The 18,051-nt window shown below is 50.7% G+C and overlaps 1 protein-coding gene across 1 annotated transcript; it reads left to right on the forward strand.

The window, feature by feature from the left end:
* Positions 1–5,757: 5,757 nt before the first annotated feature.
* On the forward strand, positions 5,758–16,997 carry chchd10 (coiled-coil-helix-coiled-coil-helix domain containing 10). The gene is made up of 4 exons (XM_068055467.1): positions 5,758–5,883; positions 7,604–7,829; positions 14,006–14,165; positions 16,831–16,997. The coding sequence occupies exons 1-4, from the start codon at positions 5,774–5,776 to the stop codon at positions 16,839–16,841; spliced, it is 507 nt and encodes a 168-aa protein (XP_067911568.1). The 5' UTR covers positions 5,758–5,773; the 3' UTR covers positions 16,842–16,997.
* Positions 16,998–18,051: the final 1,054 nt, after the last annotated feature.

Below are 18,051 nucleotides of genomic sequence, written 5' to 3' on the forward strand. Positions count from 1 at the left end.
CCCAAGGTATTGTCCTGGGGACATGGGTTTGAATCCCACCACAGCAGAAGGTGGAATTTGAATTCAATCAATAAATATGGAATTAAAAAGCTAGTCTAATGATGGCCATAAAATCCCATCTGGTTCACTGATGTCCTTCAGGGAAGGAAATCTGCCATCCTTATCTGGTCTGGCCTACGTGTGATTCCTGACCTACAGCAAATGTGGTTGACTCTTAAAAATGCCCTCTGAAATGGCCTGGCAAGACATTCAGGTGTATCTAAGCACTACAAAGTCGATTCAGAATAAAACCAGACGGACCATTCCGCATCGACCCAGGCACTGGAAACAACAATGGCAAATCCAGTCCTGTCGACCCTGCAATGTCCTCCTTACTAACAGATGGGGGCTTGTGCCAAAGTTGGGAGAGCTGTCCCACAGACTAGTCAAGCAACAGCCTGACACAGTCATACTCACGGAATCATACCTCACAGACAATGTCCCAGACACCACCATCACCATCCCTGGCTATGTCTTGTCCCACCGGCAGGGCAGAGGCACAGTGGTATACAGTCGGGAGGGAGTTGCCCTGGGAGTCCTCAACATCGACTCCAGACCCTATGAAGTCTTGTGGCATCAGGTCAAACAGGGAACAAGGAAAATTCCTGCTGATTACTGTCCCTACTGCCGCCCCCCTTACTTCAGCTGATGAATCATGTTGAACACCACTTGGAGGAAGCACTGAGGGTATCAAGGGTGCAGAATATACTCTGGGTGGGGCACTTCAATGTCCATCACCAAGAGTGGCTCGGTAGCACCATTACTGGCCGAGTCCTAAAGGCCATGGCTGCTAGACTGGGTCTGTGGCAGGTGGTCAGGGAACCAACAAGAGGGAAAAATATACTTGACCTTGTCCTCATCAATCTGCCTGCTACAGCTGCATCTGTCCACGACAGTATTGGCAGGAGTGACCACTGCACAGTCCTTGTGGAGACAAAGTCCCGTCTTCACATTGAGGATACCCTCCATCATGTTGTGTGGCACTACGACTGTGCTAAATGGGATAGATTTCGAATAGATCTAGCAATGCAAAACTGGGCATCCATGAAGCGCTGTGGGCCATCAGCAGCAGCAGAATTGTACTCAACTACAATCTGTAATCTCATGGCCCGGCATATCTCCCACTCTACCATTACCATCAAGCCTGGGGACCAACCCTCGTTCAATGAAGAGTGCAGGATGCTCCAGGAGCAGCATTAGGCATACCTCAAAATGAGGTGTCAACCTGGTGAAGCTACAACACAGACTTGCATACCAAACTGCGTAAGCAGCATGCGATAGACAGAGCTAAGCAATCCCAAGACCAACGGGTCAGATCTAAAACAAAGCAAAAAGTGCTGGAAACACTCAGCAGGTCTGGCAGCATCTGTGGAGAGAGAAGCAAAGTTAACGTTTCAGGTCTGTGACCTATCATCAGAACTGGCAAAGGTTAGAAAAGAATTAGGTTTTAAGCAAGTGAAGGGGAGAGGGTGGGGGAGAGAACAAATGGGAAGGTGTTTGATAGGGCAGAGGGAGATTAAATAACAAAGCTGTCCTGGGACAAAGACAAAGTGTGTGTTACTGCTTGTAGTGAAAGACAAAGCATTAGTCCAGAGAGACTGTTCATACTGGAAGAATGAGCAGCTCTGTCTACATGCAAAACAGGCACATGGTTAAGGCCAGTCATGTTCTGACGTTATTGAACTCAATATTCAGTCTGCAAGGCTGTAGTGTGCCTAATCGAAAGATCAGGTGCTGTTCCTCGAGCTTGCGTTGATGTTCACTGGAACACTGCAGCAGGCCAAAGGCAGAAATGTTGGTATGAGAGCAGGGTGAGTGTTGAAATGGCAAGCAACCCGGAGGCTCGGGGTCATGTTTTCGGACTAAGCAGAGGTATTCAGCAAAGTGGTCACCCAATCTACATTTGGTTTCCCCAATATAGAGGAGACCACATTGTGAGCAGCGAATACAGTATACTAAATTAAAAGTACAAATAAATCGCTGCTTCACCTGAAATGAGTGTTTGCGGCCTTGGATAGTGAGGAGAGGTAAATGGGCAGGTATTACACCTCCTGCGATTGCAGGGGAAGGTGCTGTGGGAAGGGGACGAGGTGTCGGGGGTAATGGAGGAGTGGACCAGGGTGTCGCGGAGGGAACGATCCCTTCGGAATGCTGACAGGGGAAGGGAGGGGAAGATGCGACTGGCAGTGGCATCACGCTGGAGGTGGTGGAAGTGACGGAGGATGATCCTTTGGATATGGAGGCTGGTGGGATGGAAAGTGAGGACAAGGGGAACCCTGTCGCGTTTCTGGGAGGGAGGGGAAGGGGTGAGGGTAGAGGTGTGGGAAATGGGCCGGACATGGTTGAGGGCCCTGTCAACCACAGTGGGGGGGGGGAATCCTCGGTTGAGGATAAAGGAAGTCATATCAGAGGCGCTGTTGTGAAAGGTAGCATCATCAGAGCAGATGCGCCGGAGACAGAGAAACTGGGAAAATGGAATGGAGTCCTTACAGGAGACAGGGTGTGAAGAAGTGTAGTTGAGGTAGCTGTGGGAGTCGGTGGGCTTATAATGAATATTAGTAGACAGCCTATCCCCAGAGATGGAGATAGAGAAGTAGAGGAAGGGAAGGGAAGTATCAAGATAGACCATGTAAAGTTGAGAGAAGGGTGGAAATTGGAAGCAAAGTTGATACAGTTTTCCAGTTCGGGGCAGGAGCAGGAAACGGCACCGATACAGTCAACAACGTACTGGAATAAGAGTTGGGGAGGGGGCCTGAGTAGGACTGGAACAAGGAATATTCGACATATCCCACAAAAAGACAGACATAACTAGGACCCATGTGGGTACCCATAGCAACACCTTTTACTTGAAGGAAGTGAGTGGAGTTGAAGGAGAGGTTGTTCAATGTGAGAACAAGTTCAGCCAGGTGGAGGAGGGTGGTGGTAGATGGGGACTGATTGGGCCTCTGTTCAAGGAAGAAGCGGAGAGCCCTCAAACCATCCTGGTGGGGGATCAAGATGTAGAGAAATTAGACGTTCATAGTGAAGAGGAGGCGGCTAGGCCAGGAAACTCAAAATTGTCAAAATGACAAAGGGCATCAGAAGATCAGATCTAAGCTCTGCAGTCCTGCCACATTCAGTCATGAATGGTGGTGAACAATTAAACAACTAACTGGAGGAGGTCGCTCCACAAATATCCCCATCCTCAATGATGGGGGAGCCCAGCACATCAGTGTGAAAGACAAGGCTGAACTATTTGCAACAAGCTTCAGCCAGAAGTGCTGAGTTAATGATCCATCTCGGCCTCTTCCTGAAGTCCCCAGCATCACAGATGCCAGACTTCAGCCAATTCGATTCACTCCGCATGACATGAAGAAACGACTGAAGGCACTGGATAGTGCAAAGGCTATGGGCCTTAACAAGATTCCAGCAATAGTGCTGAAGGCCTGTGCTCCAGAACTTGCCGCACCCCTAGCCAAGCTGTTCCAGTACAGTTACAACACTGGCATCTACCCAGCAATGTGGAATATTGCCCAGGTATGTCCTGTACACAAAAAGCAGGACAAATCCAACCCGGCCAATTACTGCCCCATCAGTCTACTCTCAATCATCAGTAAAGTGATGGAAGATGTCATCAACAGTGCTATCAAGTGGCACTTGCTTCACAATAACCTGCTCAGTGACGCTCAGTTTGGGTTCCGCCAGGGCCACTCAGCTCCTGATCTCATTACAGCTTTTGTTCAAACATGGACAAAAGAGCTGAACTCAAGAGGTGAGGTGAGACTGACTGTCCTTGACATCAAGGCAGCATTTGACCGAGTATGGCATCAAGGAGCCCTCGCAAAAATAGAGTCAATGGGAATCAGGGGGAAAACTCTACGCTGGTTGGAGTCATACTTAATGCAAAGGAAGATGGTTGTGGTTGCTGGAGGCCAATCATCTCAGTCCCAAGACATCATTGCAGGAATTCCTCATGGTAGTGTCCTCAGCCCAACCATCTTCAGCTGCTTCATCAATGACCTTCCCTCCATCATAAGGTCAGAAGTGGGTATGTTCGCTGATGATTGCACAATGTTCAGCACCATTCGCGACTCCTCAGATACTGAAGCAGTCCGTGTAGAAATACAGCAAGACCTGGACAATATCCGGGCTTGGGCTGATAAGTAGCAAGTAACATTCGCGCCACACAAGTGCCAGGCAATAACCATCCCCAACAAGAGAGAATCTAACCATCTCCCCTTGACATGCAATGGCATTACCATCGCTGAATCCCCCACTATCAACATCCTGGGGGTTACCATTGACCAGAACCTGAACTGGAGTTGCCATATAAATACTGTGGCTACAAGAGCAGGTCAGAAGCTAGGAATCCTGCAGAGTAACTCACCTCCTAACTCCCCAAAGCCTGTCCCCAAGTCAGGGGTGTGATGGAATACTCTCCATTTGCCTGGATCGGTGCAGCTCCAACAACACTCAAGAAGCTCGACACCATCCAGGACAAAGCAGCCTGCTTGATTGGCACCCCATCCACAAACATTCACTCCCTCCACCACCAATGCACAGTGTCAGCAGTGTGTACTATCTGCAAGATACACTGCAGGAACTCAACAAGACTCCTTCAACAGCACTGTCCAAACCCATGAACTTTACCACCTAGAAGGACAAAGGCAGCAGATGTATGGGAACACCACCCCATGAACAAGTTCCCCTCCAAGCCACACACCATCCTGACTTGGAACTATATTGCCGTTCCTTCACTGTCGCTGGGTCAAAATCCTGGAACTCCCTTCCTAACAGCACTGTGGGTCTACCGGTAGTCCACATGGACTGCAGCGGTTCAAAAAGGCAGTTCACCACCACCTTCTCAAGGGCAATTAGGGATGGGCAATAAATGCTGGCCTGGCCAGCGACGCCCACATCCCATGAATGAATAAAAAAAAGAATGCTGATAAGGGGCAGTGTGTTTGGTGATGACATCACGCTAGAGATTGCAGAAATAGCAAAAGTTGATCTGTTGAACGTGGGAGGTGGTGCGGTGAACAATGAGAACAAGAGGAACCCTGTCATGTGCCTGGTAGGGGAGGAATGAGAGGATTTGCAGCATCTTGCTTTGTATGGGTTGCTTAAAGACTGACTTATAGTTTTTAGCCACATCAACTCGTCCCAGTTGCTGTGGCCCTTGTCTCTGAGATTGAACGTCATGGGTTGAAGTCCCAATCTTGAGCACATAATCTAGGTTGACATTCTAGACAGTACTGAGGGAGCACTGCACTATCAGGGGGGCTGTCTTTCAGATGAGACATGAAGCATCAGAAACATAAGTAGGAGCAGGGGGAGGCAATTTGGCACTTCGAGCCTGCTCTACCAAGCAATAAGATCATGGCTGATCTACAACAGCTCCACCTTCCTGCACTATGCTAATATCCATCAATTCTCATAGTGTTTGAAAATCTATTAATGTGCCTTAAAGAGGCTCAACGATGAAACATCCACAGCCCTCTTGGGCAGAAAATTCCAAAGATTCACAAGCCTGAGTGAAGAAATTTCTCCTCATCTCAGTCCAAATTGCAAAGGCGCCATCTCCCTCCTTGGGTGGATGTGAAAGATCCCATGACCCGATTTTGAAGATCAGCAAAGTTCAGGGGAAAGGGCGGGGCTACGGGTGGGGGCGGTGCTATGGAGAAAGGGCGGGGCCACGGCAGGGGGCGGGGCGACGCCGGGGCTAGGGCGAACGGGATGACGCACTAGGTGACGGATGCACGTTGTGAGCACGAGTTTGTACGCCGCTCAGTCACTGTCTCAGGGTGTCAGGTTTGAAGTGGACGCCGGATTCGCAATGCCCCGAGGAAGCCGCAGCCGAATGAGGTGAGGCCTACGCTGAGTCGGTCTGGAGCTGACCGGGCCGGGAAGACTGACTGACAGACTGAGCTCAGGACAGGCCCAGTCCAGACCCTGACTCGGCCGGTGACGCCGCTTTCCTGAAGGACGAGCCGAGGTCACCGGTTGAGGCCCGCCGATCGAGTCCCGGCCTCAGCCACTGCGATCATTCAACACCGCACTTCCCAACTCACGGAGCGGGGACCGAGACAGCAGCTGGGGGACAGGGGAACCACCAACAACGACACCCCCTCCCCCCCACATCACCCCCCCCCCACATCTTCCCCTCCCCCCCCCCCACATCTTCCCCTCCCCCCCCCCCACATCTTCCCCTCCCCCCCCCCACATCTTCCCCTCCCCCCCCCCACATCTTCCCCTCCCCCCCCCACATCTTCCCCTCCCCCCCACACATCTTCCCCCTCCCCCCACACATCTTCCCCCTCCCCCCCACACATCTTCCCCCTCCCCCCCCACATCTTCCCCCTCCCCCCCCACATCTTCCCCCTCCCCCCCCACATCTTCCCCCTCCCCCCCCACATCTTCCCCCTCCCCCCCCACATCTTCCCCCTCCCCCCCCACATCTTCCCCCTCCCCCCCCACATCTTCCCCCTCCCCCCCCACATCTTCCCCCTCCCCCCCCACATCTTCCCCCTCCCCCCCCACATCTTCCCCCTCCCCCCCCACATCTTCCCCCTCCCCCCCCACATCTTCCCCCTCCCCCCCCACATCTTCCCCCTCCCCCCCCACATCTTCCCCCTCCCCCCCCACATCTTCCCCCTCCCCCCCCACATCTTTCCCCTCCCCCCCCACATCTTTCCCCTCCCCCCCCACATCTTCCCCCTCCCCCCCCACATCTTCCCCCTCCCCCCCCACATCTTCCCCCTCCCCCCCCACATCTTCCCCCTCCCCCCCCACATCTTCCCCCTCCCCCCCCACATCTTCCCCCTCCCCCCCCACATCTTCCCCCTCCCCCCCCACATCTTCCCCCTCCCCCCCCACATCTTCCCCCTCCCCCCCCACATCTTCCCCCTCCCCCCCCACATCTTCCCCCTCCCCCCCCACATCTTCCCCCTCCCCCCCCACATCTTCCCCTCCCCCCCACATCTTCCCCCTCCCCCCCCACATCTTCCCCCTCCCCCCCACATCTTCCCCCTCCCCCCCCACATCTTCCCCCTCCCCCCCCACATCTTCCCCCTCCCCCCCCACATCTTCCCCCTCCCCCCCCACATCTTCCCCCTCCCCCCCCACATCTTCCCCCTCCCCCCCACATCACCCCCTACCCCCCCACATCACCCCCCTCCCCCCCCACATCACCCCCCTCCCCCCCCAAATCACACCCCTCCCCCCCCCAAATCACCCCCCTCCCCCCCCACATCGCCCCCTCCCCCCCCACATCGCCCCCTCCCCCCCCCCACATCGCCCCCTCCCCCCCCCCACATCGCCCCCTCCCCCCCCCCACATCGCCCCCTCCCCATCAGCGCTCTCTGCCCCCCATCCCCGAGTCAGCTCGCCCCCCCACCCGGTCTGGCTCTCTTCCTCTCCCCCATGTCTCAGCCCCCACCCCACTTTCCTCCTGAAAGACTTTGGTGGTTCGAGGCTGACCTTTTGCTGCCTGTGTCTGTTTATTGCTTGTTTTTTGCTGTATGGTGATGATGAGCCAATGTGCCCACACGATGCTCCGTAATGGTTTGTTGTGTTTATATTGCAGTCGCCCAGCTCCATCCCGTGCCCCTCCCCCAGCTCACCCTCCACCATCAGCCGTCGCTCCTGCCCCTCGTCAGCCGCAGCAGCCAGGCCTGATGGCACAAATGGCAACCACTGCTGCAGGAGTGGCAGTGGGTTCAGCAGTAGGCCATGTGATGGGGAGTGCGTTGACTGGGGCCTTCAGTGGAGGAAGCAGCTCCGAGCCAGCCAAGGCAGACGTCACCTACCAGGTAAGGGAGTGAGTCACAGGAGAGAGGTACAGTGCCTTTCACCATCATTGGACATCAATGGCAGGCTTACTAAATACTTTGTATTAGTCTTGACAGTAGAGGTAGAGGATTAAGTACCACAAATATGAGGTAAACACATCAAGGCAAAGAACTCTTTTTAATGGGACTAAAGATGGTGAAATCCCCAGGAGTTGGGGGTTGAGATTTTATCTGTCTTTGGTCTCATCATTTTCTACACTTTTTTTGTACTGATGTTTGCATCCCAATATATTACAAGGTATGTGTGGAAATTGTAGGTAGTCTAATCATGATTTTTTTTTTAGATTAGAGATACAGCACTGAAACAGGCCCTTCGGCCCACCGAGTCTGTGCCGAACATCAACCACCCATTTTATACTAATCCTACACTAATCCCATATTCCCAACAAACATCCCCACCTATCCCTATATTTCCCTACCACCTACCTATACTAGTGACAATTTATAATTGCCAATTTACCTATCAACCTGCAAGTCTTTTGGCTTGTGGGAGGAAACCGGAGCACCCGGAGAAAACCCACGCAGACACAGGGAGAACTTGCAAACTCCACACAGGCAGTACCCGGAATCGAACCCGGGTCCCTGGAGCTGTGAGGCTGCGGTGCTAACCACTGCGCCACTGTGCCGCCCTAACAACTCTTGATTCGCCCCTTTAATTGGAAAATTGTCAATGTGGCTCCATTATTTAAGAATGGCGGGAGAGAGAAACTAGGAATTGACGGACCTATTCGGCCAGCATCAGTTGTAGGGAAGTTACTAGAATCTGTTGCTGGGGACAGAGTGACTGAGCAACTGGGCAAATGTGAACTGATCAGAGAGCCAGCATGGATTTGTAAAGGGATGTCTAAGTTGTCCTATCTGAGTTTTCTTGTGCAGGTAACTAACGTGGCTGATAAGGGAGTGTCTGTGAATATTATTTTTAACAACAACAACTTACATTTATATAGCACCTTCAACGAAACAAATGTCCCAGGGCACTTCACAGGAACATTATAAAACAAAATGACACTGAGCCACAAGGGAGATATGAGGTCAGATAACCAAAAGCTTGGTTAAAGACATAGATTTGAAGGATTATCTTAAAGGAGGAAAGCGAGGTGCAGGGAGGGAATTCCAAAGCTTAGGGCCTAGGCAACTGAAGGCACGGCCACCACTGGTGGAGCGATTAAAATCAGCGATGCTCAAGAGGCCAGAATTGGATGAGCACAGATATCTTGGAGGGTTGTGGGACTGGAGGAGATTAGAGATAGGGAGGGCCAGGGAGGGATTTGAAAATAAGGATGAGAATTTTAAAATCATGACCTTGCTTGATGGGAGCCAATGTAGGTCAGTGAGCACAGGGATGATAGGGGAACGGGACTTGGTGTGAGTTAAGACACGGGCAGCAGAGTTTTGGATGACCTCAAGTTAACAGAGGGTAAAATGTGGGAGGCCAGCCAGGAGTGCATTGGGATAGTCAAATGTGAGGGCATGAATGAGGATTTAAGCAGCAGATGAGATGGAGCAATGTCTTGCAATGTTACTGAGGTGGAAATAGGCGATATTAGTGATGTTGCGAATGTTGTCAGAATTTCATTTCGGGTCAAATGTGACATCAAGGTTGTGAACAGACTGTTTTAATCTCAAGCTGTTGCCAGGGAGAGGGATGGAGTCTGTAGCTAGGGAACAGAGTTTGGAGCAGGGACTGTAAACAATGTCTTCAGTCTTCCCAATATTTAATTGGAGAAAATTTGGATGTAGGATAAGCAGTCTGATAGTTTAGCAACAGTCGAGGAGTTGAGGAAAGTGGTGGTGAAGTACAGCTGGGTGTTGTCAGTGTACATGTGAATAATAACATTGTGCTTTCAGATGTTGCTGAGAGACAGCTTGTAGATGAGAAATAGAAGGGAGCCATGGATAGATCCTTGGGGGAGCAGGAGGAGAAGCCATTGCAAGTGATTCTCTGGCTATGATTAGACAGATAAGAATGGAATCAGGTGAGAGCAGTCCCACCCAGCTGGATAACAGTGGAGAGGTTTTGAAGGAGGCTGGTGTGGTCAACTATGTCAGACAGGTCGAGGAGGGAACATTTACCTTTGTCAAAGTCACATAGGGTGTCATTTGTGACTTTGATAAGAGCTGTTTTGGTACTATGGCAGCGGCTGAAACCTGATTAGAGGGATTCAAACATGGAACTCCAGGTCAAATGGTCATGAATTTGGAAGGCATCAACGCATTCAAGGACTTTGGAGAGGAAAGGAAAGTTGGAGATGGTGTGGTAGTTTGCAAAGGTGGTCGGGTCAAGGATTGGGTTTTTGAGGAGAGGGATGGTGACAACAGATTTAAAGGAGAGGGGGACCAACCCCTGAAGGTTAACAATATTGGCTAACGTGGGGATTGGGAGGGGAAGTTGGGTGTTCAGTATAGTCATAGAGATACAGCACTGAAACAGGCCCTTTGGCCCACTGAGTCTGTGCCGACCAACAACCACCCATTTATACTAATCCTACATTAATCCCATATTCCCTACCACATCCCCACCATTCTCCTACCACCTACCTACACTAGGGGCAATTTACAATGGCCAATTTACCTATCAACCTGCAAGTCTTTGGCTGTGGGAGGAAACCAGAGCACCCGGAGGAAACCCACACAGTCACAGGGAGAACTTGCAAACTCCGCACAGGCAGTACCCAGAACCGAACTCGGGTTGCTGGAGCTGTGAGGCTGCGGTGCTAACCACTGCACCGCTGTGGCGTTGTGGGAATAGGATTGTGGGAAAGATGTGAGTTCAGGGCTAGGGCAGCGGGAGCTTTAGTGGAAGTTTGACTCGGTGGGCCATTGGAAGGGACGGACACGGCAGAGGCAGATGGTCTCGATCTTAGTGACAAAGTCCATGTGTTCCATGTGGGGCGGGGGGGTGGCAACAGTGAACATGTGATGAAGCTGCAGTTCAGTCGCCTGCTTGCATCTGTGCATGACTAATTGACAATGTTACCAAAGTCCCTATGGCAAACTGGAATGAGCCTGAAGCATAAATGTCTAGGAATGGAGTGAAATGGGGCCCCTCACTGTTGGTGCTGTGATAATCCTGGAATTCAGTTAAAGCACTGAAAAGGACCAATAAAAATGAGATAAAGTTCTGCTGTCCCTTTAAATCAGTTCATGTTTAAAAGAGTACCTGACCCCCAATTTGCGGGGTGTGTATACCTGTACCTTTGTATAAAGTATGCCGAGAGAGTGACTTAATAACTGGGGTAATAACTGTTGGTGTTGTCCACAGTTTACCAGTCAAGGGAATGATTTGGCAGGATCAAAAATATCAGTCTCTCCTATAGTTAGAGGAACCAAGTGAAATTAAGGAAACGGAGCAATTACAAGGACAAGTTCCGGGAATATTTCCTACGTGAGTAGTTATCCGAGCAATGGCTCAACAGGATCCATTGTTGGAGGTAAAAGGGGCACCACAAATAGATAATCAGGCATCTAAAACCTTATTTGGATTATCTAAAACCCCAAATGAGATGTTCAACAGATCATCTATCATTGCAGCACAGCAAGCTGATCCAGGGATCTACCAAATAGCACAGACGGCTCTCTCAGAAGCTGAGGTGAAAGGAGTTGCGGAAGGCTATTACATGGCAAACAGGGTTTTGAGGAGAAAATGGAGACCACCTCATAGACCTGCTGACGAAGACTGAACAGTTATTGAACAGATAGTGGTACCACCTAAATATCGACAAGGATTATTAAGGTTAGCAGACGACATTCCTTTTTCAGGACATAGGGGATTCAGAAGACCAAATCACACATAAGCAAACATTATTACTGGCCAGGTCTTACAAAGGAGGTGAGACAATTTTGTAGGGCATGCCACACCTGTCAAACAGTGGGAAAACCACAACCTACCATAAAACCAGGGGATGAGGCATTAGTGTTGTTACCGTCACAGGGAGAACCAGTGAAAGCATGGTTCAGTGGCCCATATAGAGTGATCAGAAGAGTGGGTAAGGTAGATTACTTGATTGAGACCCCTGATAGCTGGATGAAGAGACAGTTGTGTTACATTAATTTACTCAAACCATATTACCGCAGGGAGGAGGATAAGCCAGTACAGGTATGTCAGGTAATCGGGACTGTGGAGAAGGAAAAGGATAGTGAGGGTGAGGCAGATGTAGGCCTAGGAAATTCTCAGATAGAACTTCCTACTATCCGATCAGCGAATACAGAATGGGTAGGAAAATTAAACAATAGGCTTTCACACTTAGAGGCAAAACAGTGTGAAGTCCTAACCAGGGTTTTCACAATGTTTCAAAAAGTTTGTCGGGATAAGCCAGGATGTACAACCTTAGCCACACATGATGTGGGAATAGGGGGAGACATTCCTTTAAAACGACATCCTTGTTGCTTAGGTCCAGACAGACAGGCCCAAGTGGAAGCAGAGGTACAATGCATGCTCAAGGGCAGCTTAGATGAACCTAGTCAGGACAGCTGGAATTCACACATGGTCTTGATGAATAATTCTGGTGGGACGGCTCACACTTGCATAGACTCTAGAAAAGTCACTGTGGTAAAAAAGGCAGACTCCTACCCAAATTCTCATTAAAAGGACTGTAAGGACAGAGTGGGCAACACAATGTGTCTTAAAGAGACAGATGAGTTGGAAGGATACTGTCAAATTCCTTTGACACCCCAGGGTAAGAAAAAAATCAGCTTCTGTTACACTGAACAGGGTTTTCCAGTGTCAAGCGATGCCACATAGATTAAGGGGTACTCGAGAAAATTCTCAGAGAATAGTGAAGCCAGTAGTGGTCAGTGCTCCTAGCTGTGCAGCTCACCTGGCTAAGACCTGACAATCGGGACACTTGGAAGGAAAACACGAAACAATTGGAAGATTATGCTTGTAAATTTGAAATGGGTTAATTGGAACAACCTTTTTGAAAATTTAAAGCCAAAATGTTCTGGTGGAATTTGTTGCTGTAGTCTAAACATTTTTTTTTAGAAATGTGTATATCTTAAAATGCGTGGAAAAAAAATTAGCGTCTTTTCAATTTGTATTTTTTTTACCCATTGTAATGAAACGCACTTCAGGGATGGTGTTTCATTCCGCTTGGGGCAGAGGTAGGAGTTCTAGGAAGGTGCATTTTCGTTGGCTTAGAAACAGCCATTTGGAGACTGCGATTCAAAGGGTGCCTTCTCGATACCATGGAAACAGCCACTGGGAGTGAGCCTGATGCGATACATTTGTTACAATTCAGTTTGAACTGGCAGTTAGTAAGACAGTTTGAACACACAGACAGAGAAGACACAGGCAGCTGTGGTGTCAGCGCTGAAAAAGAGCTCTCAACCATTTAAACTGAAGGCAATAGGATTTTTGTCTGTTTAATTATTGTCTCGAAATTCTAAAAAGTCAAGCCAAGACACAGATCTCTGGTAATTTAAAGTGAAGAAAGGGAAGTTAGACTGTGACAATCTTTTATCCCTTTAAAAAAAACTCTGAAGTCAGATTGATTCCATTGAAAGTGTTTGCCAGTTGTTAATTGTTGAAATTCACTGGAGAAGGAAAGCATCATCTACTGAAGTTAGACTACGGATTGTTCTACGGTGGAAGAACCTTTTTTCCCCGCATCGGACGACCGCGAGGACTGCGAGCAAACTCGGACTGTAAATTTGGAAGGACTCTAATTTTTTTTTCTATTTTAAATATTGTTTATATCTTCTTAGTGTTTAAGAATTTAGTTCTTTTAATTAGAGAGTTAATTTGTTGATTTAAAGACACCTGGTTTGGTTAGCCTCATTCGGAGATTAATAGATGGTACAGTTTGGTGGGTCTTCCTTTAATTTGGAAAGTTTTAAAATTATATGTTAGTCAATATGTGGAACGACGGGATTGAATCAACAGTGCATTGGTCCCATCACAATCAGAATGTTATATTTTGATTGGGGGCTTTGACAGGAGCGGTCGGTCATAACAAGGTACCTGAAGGAAACAGGATGAAGTGATATGTGACTGGAAGATGTGGGGAGAAACATCAGCAGGGACTTGTGAATCCGAATGGCCTCTTTGTGTTGGAATCCTAAGTATTACAATGTGAGGCAATGCTTTTGCTCTTTGCCAGTTGACCTTTAATCAGAGGAGTTTTGCTTTTTCCCTACAGGAGCCTCCAATGGCAGCCCCACCAGCCCGGCCACAGGCCCAGCAGAACATGCCCTGCCAGTTTGAAATGAGGCAGTTCCTGGAGTGCGCCCAGAACCAGCATGACCTAACACTCTGCGATGGTTTCAATGAAGTGCTGAAACAATGCAAATCTTCATATGGTAAGTGGGACAGGTATAGTACTACAGTTGTTTTAATTAGTTTTTATGTGGCTCTGACTTTTTTTTTTATTCGTTCATGGGATGTGGGCATCACTGGCAAGGCCAGCAATTGTGGCCCATCCCTAATTGCCCTTGAGAAAATGGTGGTGAGCTGCCTTCCTGAACCGCTGCGGTCCATGTGGGGTAGGTACACCTATAATGCTGTTAGGAAGGGAGTTCCAGGATTTTGACCCAGCGACAGTGAATGAACAGCAATATAGTTCCAAGTCAGGATGGTGTGTGGCTTGGAGGGGAACTTGCAGGTGGGGGAGTGTGTGTGGGAGAAAGGGAGGGAAATGGGGAGCACGTGGCAGGGAAGGAATGGGGCAGCGTGTGTGAGGCAGGGAGGGAATGGGGCAGCGTGTGTGAGGAAGGGAGGGAAAGGGGGAGTGTGGCAGGGAGAGAAAGGGGGAGCGCGTGGGAGGCGGGGAGGGAAAGGGGGGGAGGGGGGTGGGAAAGGGGGGAGGGGGGTGGGAAAGGGGGAAGGGGGAGAGGGAGGGGGGAAGGGGGAGAGGGAGGGGGGAAGGGGGAGAGGGAGGGGGGAAGGGGGAGAGGGAGGGGGGGAAGGGGGAGAGGGAGGGGGGGAAGGGGGAGAGGGAGGGGGGGAAGGGGGAGAGGGAGGGGGGGAAGGGGGAGAGGGAGGGGGGGAAGGGGGAGAGGGAGGGGGGGAAGGGGGAGAGAGGGAGGGGGGGAAGGGGAAGGGGGAGAGAGGGAGGGGGGGAAGGGGAAGGGGGAGAGAGGGAGGGGGGGAAGGGGAAGGGGGAGAGAGGGAGGGGGGGAAGGGGAAGGGGGAGAGAGGGAGGGGGGGAAGGGGGAGAGCGGGAGGGGGGGAGGGGGGAGAGCGGGAGGGGGGGAAGGGGGAGAGCGGGAGGGGGGGGAGGGGGGAAGGGGGAGAGCGGGAGGGGGGGGAGGGGGGAAGGGGGAGAGCGGGAGGGGGGGAGGGGGGGAAGGGGGAGAGCGGGAGGGGGGGGAGGGGGAGAGCGGGAGGGGGGGGAGGGGGGGAAGGGGGAGAGCGGGAGGGGGGGAGGGGGGGAAGGGGGAGAGCGGGAGGGGGGGAAGGGGGAGGGGGGGAAGGGGGAGAGCGGGAGGGGGGGAAGGGGGAGAGCGGGAGGGGGGGAAAGGGGCAGCGCGTGTGAGGCGGGGAAAGGGGCAGCGCGTGTGAGGCAGGGAGGGAAAGGGGCAGCGCGTGTGAGGCAGGGAGGGAAAGGGGCAGCGCGTGTGAGGCAGGGAGGGAAAGGGGGGGGGGGAGAGGGAGGGGAGTGCGCGTGAGGGAGGGAAGGGGAGTGCGCGTGAGGGAGGGAAGGGGAGTGCGCGTGAGGGAGGGAAGGGGAGTGCGCGTGAGGGAGGGAAGGGGAGTGCGCGTGAGGGAGGGAAGGGGAGTGCGCGTGAGGGAGGGAAAGGGAGTGCGCGTGAGGGAGGGAAAGGGAGCGCGAGGGAGGGGAGGGAAAGGGAGCGCGAGGGAGGGGGGGGAAAGGGGGAGCGCGAGGGAGGGGGGGGGAAGGGGGAGCGCGAGGGAGGGGGGGAAAGGGGGAGCGCGGGAGGGGGTGAAGGGAGAGCGCGTGTGAGGCCGCGAGGGAGGGGGAGCGAGAGGGAGGCAGGGAGGGAAAGGGAGTGCGCGTGAGGGAGGGAAAGGGGGTGCGCGTGAGGGAGGGAATGTGGGAAAGGGAGGGAGAGGGGGAGCGCGCGTGGTAGGGAGAGGGGGAGCGCGCGTGGTAAGGAGAGGGGGAGCGCGCGTGGTAGGGAGAGGAGGAGAGGGGCATTGTGCAAGTGTGGGAGGGTGTAACGGAGGAAAAGGGGGTGTGTGAGTCCATGTGGGAGGGAGCGAAGGAAGGAAAAGGGGAGTGTCTCCTTGGAGGGGGAAAGGGGGAGTTTGGGTCCATGAGGGAGAGAGGAATGTTTGCGCATGTTTGAGTGGGAATCTATATTTGATGAGTTGCAAAGCCACAATTCTCAAATGCGTGGACACACACTCGAACGCACGTGCACATTTGTACGCAAGCATGCACTCACTCGATGGGAACGGTAGCATAGTGTTAATGCTACTCCACTAATAATCCAGAAGCTTGGTAATGATTTCGAGGCATGAGTTCAAATCCCACCATGGCAGCTGCAGAATTTAAATTTAATTAATTGAATAAGTCGAATTTTAAAAAACTAGATTGGAGTAAAAACCCATCTCGTTCACTAATATCCTTCAGAGAAGCAAATCTGCCGTCCTTATCTGCAAGGACTCTAGACCCACAGCACATGGTTGTCTCTTAACTGCCATCTGAAATGGCCTAGCAAGCCACTCAGTTGTACCAAATTGCTGTGCTTATTGTGATTCAACAAGGCAGCTCACCACATCACCCTCAAGGATGATTCGGGATGGACAATTAAATGCTGGTCTTACCAGCGACATCCTCACATTCTCAGGTGCACACAGGCACTCTCACTTGTGCACCTCAAGCACATTTTTGAAGTCTGCCCATACAGCTTTTGTTTTCCAAACCCTCTCCCTAACCTTGGCTCCACTCTGCTGCTGCTGGTGAGTAATGGTGACACAACCTACACACTCTGCTCAAATTAACACATGTCCCCTGGGTGGGTGATTGCACCCTTTGTAATTCTTATATATTTTTATTAGGTCTATCCTGAAGTGGGAGCTGCTGGTTGGAAGCCTGGAGGATGTGAAGAGGAATGTCGGGTATGCGATGACTCCAACCGTGTACCTTGTAATGATTTTACTGGAGATAGCAGAGGCCTCAGTAGTGTATTGTCACTAGATGTGAATAAAATTTTCTTGTGATTGGACTTTGTATCTCTTTGTAAGTTGGGAAGTGAATGGGTGTTAATATAATACACAGCAGGGCCTTTGGTTGCCAAGGGGTTGTTTTTATATTTTACCAGTTACTAATGTCCTGGTTTGAGGCTCAGTATTAGCTCTCTGTAGATAATTAACATAGTTATTTGTTCAGTTATGTGGAGAAGCTAAGTTGTTCCCCTTGGAGCAGAGAAGGTTAAGAGGAGATTTGATAGAGATGTTCAAAATCATACAAAGTTTGATAGAGTAGCTATTACACCAGTAGCAGAAGGATCAGTAACCAGAGGATACAGATTTTAGGTGATTGGCAGAAGAACCTGTGATGAAATGAGGAAACATTTTTTACAGAGTTGTGTGTGATCTGGAATGCACTGCCTGAAATTCAATATTAAGATTCAAAAGGGAATTCAATAAATACTTGAATGGATAAAATTTACATTTCTATAGGGAAATATCAGGGGAGTGCAATTATTTGGATATCTTTAGCAAAAACCTATGGAGGCATGATGGCACAAAAACAGGCCACTTGGACTATGCTGATATTGATGCTCCACATGAGCCTCCTCCCACTTTATTGCATCTCATCCTATCAGCATATCCTAATCTTTACTCCTGTGTGTGCTTATATAGCTTCATCTATGCTATTCAGCTCAACTACTTCCTGTGTTAGCGAGCTCAATGCTCTGGGTAAATTCTACTGAATTCTCAGTTGGATTTACTGGTGACTTTTGTATTTATGGGCCCCTAGTTTTGGTATCCTGGCAAGTTAAAACATTTTCTCTGTAGTATAAGGGTCTGAAAGGGTTACTCTTGAGAGAGTGTAAAGAATACCACCCACATGATGATGTAAGAGATGTGGGAGAGACTTGAACGGATACAACGTGGCTTTTGAAGGAGTCACCCAGGCTAGTATGGAGTGTATATGGTTGTTAGGAAATAAGTATTAATGTTTAGATACTACAGTCTAAGATCCTCTTTGACTAGACTCAAAATAGTGGCAGCATACGAAACCAAACATAATATGGTGAACAGTGGTGGGTAGTG

The sequence above is a fragment of the Heterodontus francisci genome, chromosome 23 (genome assembly GCF_036365525.1).
Source record: "Heterodontus francisci isolate sHetFra1 chromosome 23, sHetFra1.hap1, whole genome shotgun sequence".
NCBI classification, from domain to species: Eukaryota; Metazoa; Chordata; class Chondrichthyes; order Heterodontiformes; family Heterodontidae; genus Heterodontus; species Heterodontus francisci.

Excerpts from the sequence above, each read along its gene's own strand:
- chchd10 (XM_068055467.1), top strand. The coding sequence starts at position 5,774 with ATGCACGTTGTGAGCACGAGTTTGTACGCCGCTCAGTCACTGTCTCAG. Across the intron at positions 5,884-7,603 it reads GGAAGCCGCAGCCGAATGAG|TCGCCCAGCTCCATCCCGTG; the intron begins GTGAGGCCTACG and ends TTTATATTGCAG. Across the intron at positions 7,830-14,005 it reads AGGCAGACGTCACCTACCAG|GAGCCTCCAATGGCAGCCCC; the intron begins GTAAGGGAGTGA and ends TTTTCCCTACAG.